This window comes from Alternaria dauci, chromosome 1 (assembly GCF_042100115.1).
Source record: "Alternaria dauci strain A2016 chromosome 1, whole genome shotgun sequence".
NCBI classification, from domain to species: domain Eukaryota; kingdom Fungi; phylum Ascomycota; class Dothideomycetes; order Pleosporales; family Pleosporaceae; genus Alternaria; species Alternaria dauci.
Window position 1 is genome coordinate 2,588,478 of NC_091272.1, and position 12,979 is coordinate 2,601,456.

A 12,979-nucleotide genomic window follows, 5' to 3' on the forward strand; every position below is an offset into this window, starting at 1 on the left:
CGTGGTATAACTCCTTTGTAGCATCATTCAGCAGCTGGGCGTTCTGGAGGCTATATCTTGTATCCAAGCCTGTTTGGTTTGGAAATGCTTGCTCAAACTGATAGGCGGCCAAAATGCGACAATTTTTTTTTCGGCATTCATCATGGTCCATGACAATTGAGTATTTGTCTCTCTGTAAAGCATATCTCCTCGCTGTGTGGGGGCACCTACGTAATTATACCCAGGTATTGATGTATGGGGACCAGTTTGGGCCCACACAGGTCCCTATGACGATGTTCTAGAAGCTCGTCATGGAAAAACACAGCTTCCGCCTGTCTGGTTTCAAGTGTCCAACATGCATCTACGACAGATCATCGAGGCTCATTCGACACTCATGCTTGAAAGGCGCCGACAAGCATGGGCAGTGTCAGATCACGACTGCGGAGCGGAGGCACACGATAGGTAGACTGGCATTTGCTCGCCTTTGGGATGACGATGACTGGCTGGTACAATCTCACCAGGAACCACACTTGTTCGGCGCGGGGAACGCTAGGGGTCTAGCGGTGCCGGAGCTTGCGCGGGCGTTGAAGATCCTGCCACCCTCACCGCAGCTGATGGATGTAGGTCAAACAAAGATACATGTCGTGTCGTGAGCTGTGCCTTGTGACTTGCACAAGTCTCGTTCCAAGTCGGAGGGCTTCCAGGCTGCGAAACGTGACGATGCGGTTGTTGCAGTCGCATAGTCCCCAATGCAGGATAGCGTCTAGCGAGTACCCATGGACGTGTGACGCTCAAGTGCTCCATTCAGTCGGCCAACAGTGACATTAACGTGTCGAGCAAAACAACGTCTTGTCCTCCACACTGCCATGTGGCAACAGCAGTCAAACCATGCAATTGACCAAATCAAATGACGGGGGATGGGTATGCAGGTTTGGGAGGGTGACGATGGTAGGCGGGTGCAGAAGACCAGGGCCCATACGCCATACCCAGTGATGCAAATGCGGGTCGCAAGCTTTCTGCTACATAAGTGCACCGCCCCAGCTTCACAAAACCGATCCAGTTGCGCCATTTTGGCTATCTGCCCCTCTTGCCAGCCTCACTTCTAGTCTCCAGTCCAATTGCGTGTTCGAGGTGAGTACCCAGAGTGTCCGCTTGCTCCAGCATCGTTGGGCCTTCAAGTCCTAGCCGCGCTTATTGGCTTGACCGGTAGGAGACTGCCCGAGCCAGAGCTGAGCAGTTTTCTACAGCTGTCCGTGTCCTCTGCTCGACTGCCCAGGCTGCTAATCGCGCGCTGCTCGATTCAGGCTATCAATGCTCCGGCTCTGTCACTGACATTCAACGTCGTCTAGTTTCCGCAAACACCTAGACCCCACCTGCCCGCCGAGCAACAGACTCAGAAGCGATGAGTGCTCCGCCAACGATACCTCCACGCCCCTCGCGGGCCCAGAACAGCTCTTCTCCTGCGCAGGGCACCCATATGGACGTCCCCAAGATCCCCCCACGCCCGAAGCGTGGCGTCGAACGCTCCGTCTCCCCGGCTGGAGACCGATTTGCCCGTTCTCCTCTCAACGACCCAACCTACGTACACGGCGGACCGCCTAGGGAGGGCGGTCGCCTTAGCACCGATCTGCCCTCGCGCCCGCCGAGCGTCTCCATGCCCTCGCTCGGAGAAGAAGGCAACGAATACGCCAGTTTCGAAGACCTGTCAAAGACCCTCACAAGCGAGAACCAGGACGGCTCGCCACAACATACCAAGAACGTGGCAGGAGACCTGCCTTTGCATGCTCCAACTGCCTCGGTCCCCAGCTCAACCGCAAAAAGTAGGATCCAGGCGGTGACGCGGACCGACTCGCAGACAGCGGCTGCTGCTGGCCTTGGCTCGCAGCTGTCCGTTGACGACAAGGTCTCTCAGGCCAAGTCTGGTCGCTCAGGATCTTCCGCTGGCTCACGCCCCAGCTCCCTCTACAACGACAAGGATGAACACGGTATTCCTGAGATCGGCGTGCAGGTGCCTATGTTCCGCAACGCCGGAGATGTCCAGGCTCCCAGTCCTTCGCCGTATGCGCAACAGCCTGGGGCCCAAGGAATAGGTGCTCACCAAAAGGCTGGAGGTCGCCATCACGGCCGCACCAAGAGTGGTCGTGAAATCTTCCATGGTCCTCCTGGCAGCTACGGCATGCACGGTCACGGCAAGATCTCAACAGACGATTTTGAGCAGAAGTGGTATGAAAAGCATCCCGATGATCTCAAGCGCGAGAAGGCCGGCGAGTACGGCCCTCACATCCAAGAGAACAGGAAGGATTACCATTGGCGTGCGGACAACCTTGACAAGTTGGTGCACACCAGGTCTCAAGATGTTGGCATGGGTAAGTTAGCAGCAGCTTCCGTGTCAAACAACTGTCACTAACTACTTTTTTTAGGCACCAGCCGAGATGCAGTCAGTACACCCGATGAACAGATCGGCTATAGGGCTACTGAGGAGTATGCTTCGCGGCTGGCCTCTCCCAAACCGCAGTCGTCGGGTCGCCCTGCCTCGATTAAGGGTGGCCATGTCGACTCACCACTTCGTAACGAAGCCGGCCAAGAGGTCAACGACAAGGGCGAAGTCTTCCATATCGACCCCCCCGCGCACCGCTCTAGCAAGGTTCACGGTGGAGGTTATGATCCGCCAACTGAAGATCTTGGTCCTGAAGGTGGTAACACGGCTGAGAAAGGCGGATGGGTTACTGAGCGTGGATACGGCACTCCCATCCTAGCTTCAGATGAGCTGAAGAAACACCCAGACGCCGAGTGGAGACAGCCTGCTGTATCCCCTGAATTAGAGCGCCATGGCAATGAGTACACGCTTAACGAGGATGGAAACCCGCAATATGTCACAAAGCAGCGCACGCACAGCAGGGGCTCAAGTCGAAATAACAGCACGCAGCAGCAACGCGTCATTCCTAGCCCAGCACAATTTGAGCGCGGGGGTACCCCACTGGAGTCTCACAAGGAGTATGAACCCCTATTCCCAGAGGACGAGGAAGACACCAAGAAACCAAAGTCTCAGGTCGACAAGCTCAAGCGTCCAAGTGTTGCTCGCCACCAGTTCCCAAGTCAAGATGTTTGGGAAGACACGCCTGGTAGTCTGCAACTCGAAACTACTGTGGACACTCCTCAAGAGCCAGAAGAACCAAGGACTGCTGGCGCCAATGACAATGTGAGTCCTGCAAAGGTCTTCGAAGACCCGGAAACAGAAGAACAGCGCAAGAACCAGATCAACAAGGAAGATCAGAAGTCTTTTCTCTCCGAACACACTAAACAATTTGCGGCGGAGAACAGGCTCCTTGGGAAGGTTCGAGACGAGACACCTGGTCGTCCTGGAATGCAGCAACGCTTCCCAAGTCAAGATATCTGGGAAGATGCGCCATCTCACAACTACCTTGAAACCACAGTCAGTACACCACAGATGGAGGATTCAAACGAGTATGCCGAAGACTCGCCAATCGACCAAAAGCCACAGGTGCCGGCTCGTCCTAGTATTCCAGCTCGGCCAGCTAAGAGGGAGGCTTCTGCGGATGACAAGAAAGCGCCTATCATTCCAGAGCGTCCGAAGCCGCAGCTTCCTGTTCGCCCAGGCAAGTCATCTACTGGCTCTCCGGAGAAAGTACCAACTGCCGAGTCACAGACAAGTGAGAACAATGCTCCCCAGACAAAGGCAAAGCCGCCCGTCCCTGCCCGGCCCGCTGGCTCAAAGATTGCAGCTCTCCAGGCTGGTTTCCTAAAGGACCTCAACAGCAAACTTGGTCTCGGTCCTCAGGCACCACCTAAGGTCAAGGAACCTGAAGAGGAAGAAGAGGCAGAGAAGGAGACGGCACCACTCCCAGATGCTCGCAAGGGTAGGGCCAAGGGCCCGCAAAGGAGGAAACCTGCTGCATCTCCGTCACCGGCTGCGGCTGCTACCATTACAGCTGAAGTCGCTGTCCCGAGGCAGTCGCTTAGCTTCGGTCCTGTTACCGCTATCTGGCGGTTTGGAGAAGATGGTAGTCTCGATGTGCCCGCTGCAAAACTGGCGGCTCAGATGCAGCAATCACTCAGTGCTGGGACCAAGACAGATGAGCCTGTAATCACCGAGAGCGAAAGTGGTCCAAACGTTTCAGCGGAGTCGGAAGAACCACAGCTTGCACAGGTTACATCAAAAGATGGTAGCGAACCTGCCTCTGGGCTTGAAACAGTCGAGAAGGCACCATCAACCGTTGAGACGGCGTCATCGACCCTTGAGCAGGCGACTTCTCAGGTGTCGGAAGCTCTATCATCCGTCACTTCCAAGATATCTTCTGCATTTCAGCCAGAAGAACCTTTGGTAGCTGAGACGGTACCCGGTTCTTCAGATGCCCCTGGCGCATTTCCTGATTCCGGTTCAGATCTAAACAAAGAGGAAAGTGTCAAAGATGCCTCTTTGGACCAGAAGCAAACGGAAGATAAGCCCATCAACACTCCCGCTGAGGAGAAGAAGATTAGTGAGCCTACTACCCAAAAAGAGGGTGAAGGTTTCACACAGACGTTTGCTGGCTAAGCCATGTTTAAGGAAGATAGGACTGAGCAGTGGATTTAGCTGTATTGCTACAAGATTTACGATACTAGGTAGAACATGATGTTCTTAGTACATCACCGGAACATGTTGTCAGAATCGACTTTTGTTTAGTGCATGTGCCTTCTACTTGAATGTTGCTGTCTCTTAGTTGATGTCTTGTCCGCACATTTTGGACTAAAGTCTCACAATATACAGCCAGAAACAAACAAACAGAATTCAGCCCTCCAAGTCTTTCACATGCATGCCATGCATGACCCAAAGATGCATAGCATCACATTTCCTGCGTCGGGCGGGTAAGCGCGCGAAAGATGATGAACTGAGGCCAACGAAGAACAGGTGCACGAAACTATCATCCAACCAGTTGTTCGATCATTTTGTAAATGGTTCATCCAAATACAACACTGCCCATATGGTCAGGCACAATGGTCTTAGGTGTCCGTACCCTGATTCTAACTTGTAGCTGGCAAGTCTGAGTCCGGAGTTTTACATATACAGTCGTTCCGACCAGTGCTTCATACGAAGTCATGTTGAGCAAGCATAGAATCTGTTGTTTTCATGTTATCGGGATGGAAGACTTGCGAGATAAAGTTGTGGTTCTATAGCAATAGATATGCGAGAATCGAAAAGGACACTGAATCCCTTACGGAGAAGAAAAGGTATTTGTTGGCTTCATGCCTGCAAAGAAGTGATGATCGATACGATGACGATAAAAATACAGACAAGTCTGGAGAGGAAGGAGATAAATATAGCCCAGAAACAGTCGGTAGTAAGGCGCCAGGAGCCTCGAGCGAAATGTTGGGAACAAAAAAGGATTGGAGACGGCACTGATTCAGAACCAAAGGAGGGCCACTGGAGGAACCAGGAGGGACAAACGATAAGCAGATAAGTCACGCAGAGGGATAGTCAGCGCGGGTCGTTGCGATCGCTATATGGATCCGGGCCGGAGGAATAGTCATAGAGAAAAGGGGTATGCTTCAGTCCAACGAAGCGCTGGGCTTGATCTGCAAAGTTGGAACGACTGTGTTGTTGGCGGACATTTTATAAAAAATTCATACAGAGAAGACCCCATATCTTGTTCCCCGAGCACACATAGTATGTTGACCTTACTCTGGCGAGGATATTGGCAAGCTCAAGTGCTACATATCTTTCTGACCTCATATCCATAGCGCAGCATTGAAAATCCAGATCACTCATCTTCCCACCATACCGTGAAGACACATCCATGTACCGACGGAGCACATTCTAGGCACGCGAACGTAGCGGAGAGACCCATGCAAACACCAAAGTCGGTGCTCTTTACCGCAAAGTGCCGTCTTCGTCTGCCATAGTGGCCAAATAGCGTGAAAGTCAGTCAGTGCATGTGCCAACTCTGTTGGTACAGCCCTGTGCACTTTACAGGACAACGAAACATCCAAAGACAAGCACTACTCTACAAGACAAGCACTATAGACCATCAAAAATTCCCAGGGGATAGAGCACTACCTTCTCACATGTCCCATGGTGATTCGCTCCAACTACACCAATATGCCAATGAGGTTGTTTTTTTGACCGCACGTGCTAGCCTTTCTCACAACCCCTTAGCAGCAGCAAGTCGGCCTTATCCTACCTCACGCGGTTACCGGACTGCTCTAGAGTTGTTGCTAGCACCTGTTAAAGCAATACCGGAGGTACTCGGTACGACTTAATAATATAGGGGGCTGGTTGATGAGGTGCTGGGATCAGCAGTGAATCGTGAAAGACACCAGTAGACCGCTCTGAGTAAGATGTTTTTCCAGGGAAAAGAAGTTCAGTGACGAGGCACCGTCTCACAGCTATCAGTAATCGGGTGAGGTATCGAGATAAGCTGGAGGTTAGGGTTCTTTGTGTACCTTCCCTGGGCTCCTCCTGATAGCGTTTTCAATACCGGATATGTTTCCAGACCCACACAATTGGCCTCGGTTATTGAATCAAAAGCGTAACTTCTCAAGACCTCCATTCCGGAAGCTACTTGGTTGACTGTCCTCTGCGCAGACAGCATTGGTGCTTGCTTTTCAGCTCGGGCAAGTCTCCTGAAAACGGTGTTTACCGTAAAAAGGCGGTCGCTCCTCCGCCATGGCCAATACAATACCTTGACTTGATCTGGGCGCATCAGTAGGTGGCTGTCGGTGAAAGCCGAGGCCTGGTGCGTTACCGACTATTCGAGAAGGATACGAACGGATGATCAAGCAAGTGGAAGGAATCTTCAGTGGAGCCCCTAGTATCATGCCGCTTTACAGCGACAACGCAAAATTTGGCTGCATATCGAAATCGCACCAAGCGAACTGTGCGCAGAGTACTTTGCGGATCATGGCATGCACGCGCCTCAACACCAACATGGAAAACTCACGATAGTGCGGTTTACAACGTCCGAGGCTCGTGCGAAACTAGTACGAGTAACCAGCTTCCCGAGGTCGCATCGACAGGTACCGCCACCCCCCAGCCATGCACGCTAGTCCTGGCCGTGGTGTGATATCTGCACCCAAGTGCAAAATTCCTGCTAGTGAAGGGTACGAAAACTTTTTCTCCATGTTTTTGTGTATAAACTTCCTGCGTGTTGGCAGACCAGGCATACTAGGCGGAAAATTCTCCGTAGGAAATCCGACAGAAAACGTGGTTATGTGAGAGATGCGTTGAACTAGGATGTACCCAGCTGGTATACATGGTACGCTCTAGAAGTGCTCTTCCGTTAAATTTTCTTCACTGCCTTGCTCGAACGGCTTCAGGGCTCCTTTCTTCCGTGCTAGAAGCTTCCTGCACAACATGTGCTGCCTCGGTGCGGGTCGGCGCGAGGTTCTGAGCGGATCCGTATGCACAATCAGGTTTGGGCTTGCTGCTTTAGGAGGGGTCGGCCGACACAACAACCTGGCGATTGTGTCCCAAGTTTCGAAATTTCAATGTTGTGTCGAAGCACGCCGAGGAATGAAGCTCGCAACTTGGATCGACAACGCGGAGCACCGTATAATGATTACGGAGTGCTTGGCATTCCGCGGATGCCGTTGACCAAGTGATCGGCACAAAATCTACCGATCCTGGTAAGGTTGTCGATCTCCTGAACTGGAAAGACAAGATTCCGCTCCCGGGGCGTCAAGAGAGCGTGTCCGAGTCCGAGGAATCCGGCTTGACTGCGAACATGTCATAGACCCTGGCTCCCGCCCTGACCGTTGACGGCATCATCATCATCATCATGTGAGCCAGCTTATCGAAGCTGGCGGGTCCAGACCTCAATCAGTGATCGTTGGCGATGATGCAAACGACCTCGGAAGAGAGGGAACGGTTATCGCAAGCTGAGAGAGAGGGGGAAATGAGGTGATGATCATGGCTGTTGTATGCACATGGCTGATGATGTGGCTCGATTGTGCTTATCTTATCACCGCTTACTATGTCCGCTCCGCCCCGTATGATCAAAACAAATCATAGTTCGTTCTTATTGGCAAAGTATCAATAATCATTTTGGTTTCTCACAGACCAGCTTCTTAGGCGGCCCATACTTGTACCAATGTGAGCTGAGTGAGAAGTGTTTTTCGCGGCGTCTATTCGCAGACGAATGATATATCAGCAATACGCATTGATTGCATATATTTGGGTAAGTTTCAGAGACAACAAGGTGTTTATCGAGCAGTACCCAAGACGTGCATGCGGGGATCATATTGGCGTAGATGATCTGCTTGTCAGATCGGGGCTGCCTGAGGCGCGCCCCATTTCCCTGTTTGAGCACCAACTTCCCTGATTAGCAATAAAGGATCAGGAACGGACAGATACGAGGCGTTGCTAGGAAGACGCGGCACAGGAACAAACAAGCAGCTGAGTTGGCATGCCAGCGCAGCAACAGTGACCATGACACGTTATGGCAACAGGCTCCAACGTGAGAAGCATGATTTTGCTTCATGTGAGCGGATTGCGTAGAGCGAGCTACGCGCGAGCTAGATTCGTGCGTGTCTCAGTAGGGCTCGCGAACCACAACGCAGCATTGCAGGACGGACTAGAATGAGGCCGCCAACGGGGTGTCCACAGCAAAAGCAAATCGTCAATAGTTGTACGAAATGCTCTGAACCTGAATTGTTTCGTCGACCAAGGGAATCGAAACAAGACGAAACTCGAAGATGTTGCGCATGGACATGTTTGGGGTTGATGTTTGGTACCGACTTTGAACTAAGATTTGATCATTTCAAATGCCATGCTGATATCTCGAGACGATCATGCGTAAAAGGTCAGCCCCGGTATCGCCGCGACACGGTGGGTGGAGCGTGGGGAACAGGAGAGATCAGCACTGCAACTTCCGTCTACAACTTGTGACAAGTGTGGAGACGGGAGACCATGCTCAGATCCAATTTTGCGAGGGTCCAGAAGGTCTCATCAAGACAGCTGTCAAGTGCATCGGAATGAGAGTGTGAGTGCATGATGCGTATCCGCGTGAGACGGATCATGGCTCCTAGATGATCCGCCCCATGTTCTCACTGACTTGCCCGCGTTTCGACCGAGCGGAACCAAACGTGACCGTCCGCTCCCTATCGTATCCGATCGGCCATGTTCATACTCCGAGTCTCCCACCTGCATACGTATACGCATACTTTTCGGACAAGGAGACCAACAAAGGCCGAGTTGATCCGGCTGCCTGTGGCGTGCTTTGCACAGGGCGTGTCTTTCAAGGCAGAAGTTCCTGGAGGATTGACGGCGCGTGGGGCAGTGTGGTCAGTGTGGTCAGTGTACGCAATCGACTTCGCACCGCCTTCTGGCTGTATGCGGGGACACGACGTTGATTGACCGGAAGTGTACTTTCATCAGGCAGGCGATGCGAAAGCGATGCGAGAGCGTCGCTCGGCGAAAAGCAGCCGTGGCCGCGACGCGAGGTGTCCGCCCTATACGGGAGGCATGCGAGGGCCAGGGTCCGACGCACTGGCCAAAAGTCGGTCAACCTAGAATTTCCTTGCAGCACGTGTGTGACTGCGCAAAATGGCACACAACTGTAGAGCGTGGGGTTTTGCTACTGTGTGCTGGTGACAGTCCATCAGTCATGCATGGCAAGTGCACTTGTGACCTGATAGAGTGTGGTTAGCATGCAGCGCGCAGCAATAGAAGGGCATCACCTGAGAACAGCGTGGAGATTGTTTTCTTGTGGGTATGATGATCATTATTGAAAATCTAGCTATGAGCGGGAGTCTCGACCATGGCCTTTGGGAGACCTCGAACCGCTTGCGACCAATATCCCAAATCCTCCTATTCCTTATACAGCCAACAAGTCTGAGTAGAGTAGCTTCCTGATATCTTCGTGAAGATCCAAACCACTATGTGGTATATGCCAATGACAATAGAAAAAAAAACCAAAGGATATAATGCTCAAATGCCACGCTATGCTGTAAAGGGAGACGCTCGCTGAAAATGCTAGATCAAAAATCAAAAGGTCAGAACATGTCGATGTGCTGGCCTAATAACTTGAGATGAGCGGAGCGGAGGTGTCCATGAACAGCGGATGGTCCTCGATATCTTGCGATTCAGGCTTTGCATCGTAGTAGGTTGTTGTGAGCATGGCTTCCTTGTCGGAGAAGTTGAAAGACGCTTGTGGGGGAGATATGGGTGGCGACTCGTCATCGGACTCTTCCTCGTAGGTGAGCTCGGGTGGTGATTGTAGTTGCGATGGCACACGAGTAAGAGCGAGTTCCGAGTCATCCTCCATGTCGTCGTAGAATTCATCCTCGTCGTCGTCCTCGTCGACCTCCATTGTGCTGATCTGAACTGGCGACTGAGCAATGCGGCGAGGCAGTGGGATCATGTCGAAGTCGTCCTCGTTCTCAGACTCGGAGTCGGAGTCTGACTCGTCGTCGTCTTCCTCGTCGGCAATGCTGTCGGCCCATTGGATGTGTCGGGACTCTTCCGACTTGGAGGCCTTGGCCATGGTCTGGTTGAACCATTGTTCTTGCTGGCGTTCGGCGTCTTGGAGTTCAATCATGAGGCTGTCGAGGAGGTTTGCGTGTCCGACGAGAAGGCGGAGGTCGTGGTCGGCCCTGCATGCCTCCTTGCCCAGCTTGGAGCGGGCGGAGGCAGCAATGTAGTAGGTTTGGGTGAGAGACATCTTCTGCTTCTTTTGCGGTGGTGACGAGACAAAGTGGGAGCGGGTGGTCTCTGCGGTGAAGGGCTCGAAGGAGGTTTGTATGCGGAGATGCGATGAAGAAGGCATGTTTGTTATGTATAAAGACGATAGTGTGCGAGGCTAAGAAAAAATGTGAGTCAGGTTCATCTATGACTGCAGAGAGACGAGGGTGTAAACCTACGTTAAAGCAGCGGCCAATCGAGGGAAGGTGATCCGAGCGTATGTTGGAAGCCGGGAAGGTGTGATGTAATTGATGGGTTGTGTGAGCGAAGATGATGTGCGGGTCGAAGTCTGGGGTATTCTGTTATTCGCTGTGGTGTTCTGGGCTGATGTTTGGACTGATGATGGAATCTGAAGCGAGGGCACGCGTGTTTCTTATGTTTCCCTGACGCATCGAGGATGGGCAGGATGGATAACGGGTGCTCGGAATTATTGGCATGTTTCCACCGCTCTTGGCCGAGCAGGGACGGATGCGGTGAGCTAACACACTATGATTCACACAAGTGCAGGGGTGCTAGCGCGGATTATGAGTCAGCCCGGTCGGTCGTAGAGACTTTCGCCCGCATCCACCTACGGGCGTTACGAAGCGGACACCGGACCTTACACGGATATACACCACTCTCTCTCTCTCTGCCTGCACGTGGCTAGTGTAATCGGCTTCTCGCTGTTTGTCGGGCTTTACTAACTCACGATGCATTGCATCACACATGTCGCTCCCCCCATCGCGCCATCAGGGTTTTTCTTTTCTTTTCTTTTCGCTCGTGCTTGGGCTGATTGAGTCTGGCTGGCTGCCTGTGTGCCTGTGTGCACTGCTAGGATGCGCTGTCGTAAGGGCTAAGCCACGGACCTCTGTACAGGCAGAGCGGTCAGCCCTGAATCTGTGGCTGTCAAGACGTGGCCCCGTCACCCTCTGGCTCTCTCGCCCAAACGCGTCTGCCTCAGGTGCACCGCGACAGCCCTCACAGCCCTGTCGGGCCCGACGCTGCACAATCCCTCCGCTTGACAAAATCACCGTTTGGCGTGCAGGGATTTGTTTGCGTTTTCCTGCTGCTGCGTAGTCATCGCCTCGGCCGATGTGCTGCAACCTTGGTTCAGCGGCTGCCTAGCACATCGGCCTTTGGCGACCCTCACGTCTTTCGTCCGCGTCGTCAGAAGCCACCGTCCAGGCCACGCGCACCTGGCTGCCAGTCTGACCCCCGCACCCAAGATTACCATCATCAAGAACACGGCACCAATAATGCCAGCCCATCAAGATCGTCATCTGTCCCGGCTGCACAGGTGCAGCATTACTAACTCCCGCCTGAACCCCGCCTGTCATTGGCAGCCGCGCTGGCTTTGTCAGTGATGCTGAAAAATACCTTCTGACAAACCCGCTAACGACCCTGCATGAACCAGTGCAATTTGATGACACGATCATGCGCTTTCGTCGCAATGGCGTGCTCACTGGCAGCGACAGCCTGCCATTGGGAGATTTGCGCTCTCGTCATCATCTTCATTTCGTTACTTTTGCGCTCCCTCAGCCCAACTGTCCAATGTCCCAAGCTCCTAGCATCTGATCTATGCGTCAAGTGTCAAGTGTCAGGCACAAACAAAAAACGGTGAACAGTGCGTCCGTACCATCTGTCTCCGCTCCGCCCTTTCCACTACACCGGCTGCCAGGACGAACGATCCCGAAAGAGGAAAGCACATCTCGTGGCGCGTCCAGCCCTCGCTTCGTATACCGGATTGCGATTACCGAGTTCCTCATCTATACGCACAGCCCTTTTCTGTCCGTGAGTCGTGCGGCTCGCATGGGTCCAATCCAACTGTACGACTCGGGTCGACACGTATCCGTTGGCGCGACCTCACCGCTGATGCTGTACGAGGCTGATCAGAAGACGGCCAACGGCCACCGGCCAGATTCAAGAACTCGCATATATGCATGCTGCGGCACCATAGCAACGCAATGCTGCGATGCGACTTCACGTCGCTTTCTGAGCAACTATGAGTCGACTACGCCAAGTCGTGCACGTTGCGCTTCTTGGGAGCCTGAGCCACCACACGTTTACGAAGACCAGAACCCCGCGTCAACACCTCTACGCCGAGTTGCGACCCATTGTGCCCGCCGTATGCGTATCGCTTCATTACAGGCGTGCAATGAGTGGGCCAACGTTTGCTCAGCCCACCTTGCGTCCTCTACACGACGTTCAGCCTAACGTCCGCACCGGTCTTCGCCATAACGTTACCGCTTTAGGCATTTCATCAGACTGCGGTATATTCTAACAACCCAGTGAGGACTCCCAAGCCAGCGATTGGTACCCGTCTTCAAGTAAAATCACGCAAAG

At 53.0% G+C, this 12,979-nt stretch overlaps 2 protein-coding genes across 2 annotated transcripts; one reads left to right on the plus strand and one right to left on the minus strand.

Annotated features, from left to right (window-relative positions):
• Nucleotides 1–1,381: 1,381 nt before the first annotated feature.
• On the plus strand, nucleotides 1,382–4,534 carry ACET3X_000798 (uncharacterized protein; the record flags this gene model as incomplete). Its single annotated transcript, XM_069448134.1, has 2 exons — nucleotides 1,382–2,345; nucleotides 2,400–4,534. The coding sequence occupies 2 exons, from the start codon at nucleotides 1,382–1,384 to the stop codon at nucleotides 4,532–4,534; spliced, it is 3,099 nt and encodes a 1,032-aa protein (XP_069311040.1).
• A 5,147-nt stretch (nucleotides 4,535–9,681) lies between these two features.
• ACET3X_000799 (uncharacterized protein) lies at nucleotides 9,682–11,063 on the minus strand. Its single transcript, XM_069448135.1, has 2 exons — nucleotides 10,837–11,063; nucleotides 9,682–10,775 (listed from the first exon to the last, which is right to left on the minus strand). Exon 2 carries the CDS (start codon nucleotides 10,740–10,742, stop codon nucleotides 9,993–9,995), a length of 750 nt encoding a protein of 249 aa, XP_069311041.1. The 5' UTR covers nucleotides 10,743–10,775; nucleotides 10,837–11,063; the 3' UTR covers nucleotides 9,682–9,992.
• Nucleotides 11,064–12,979: the final 1,916 nt, after the last annotated feature.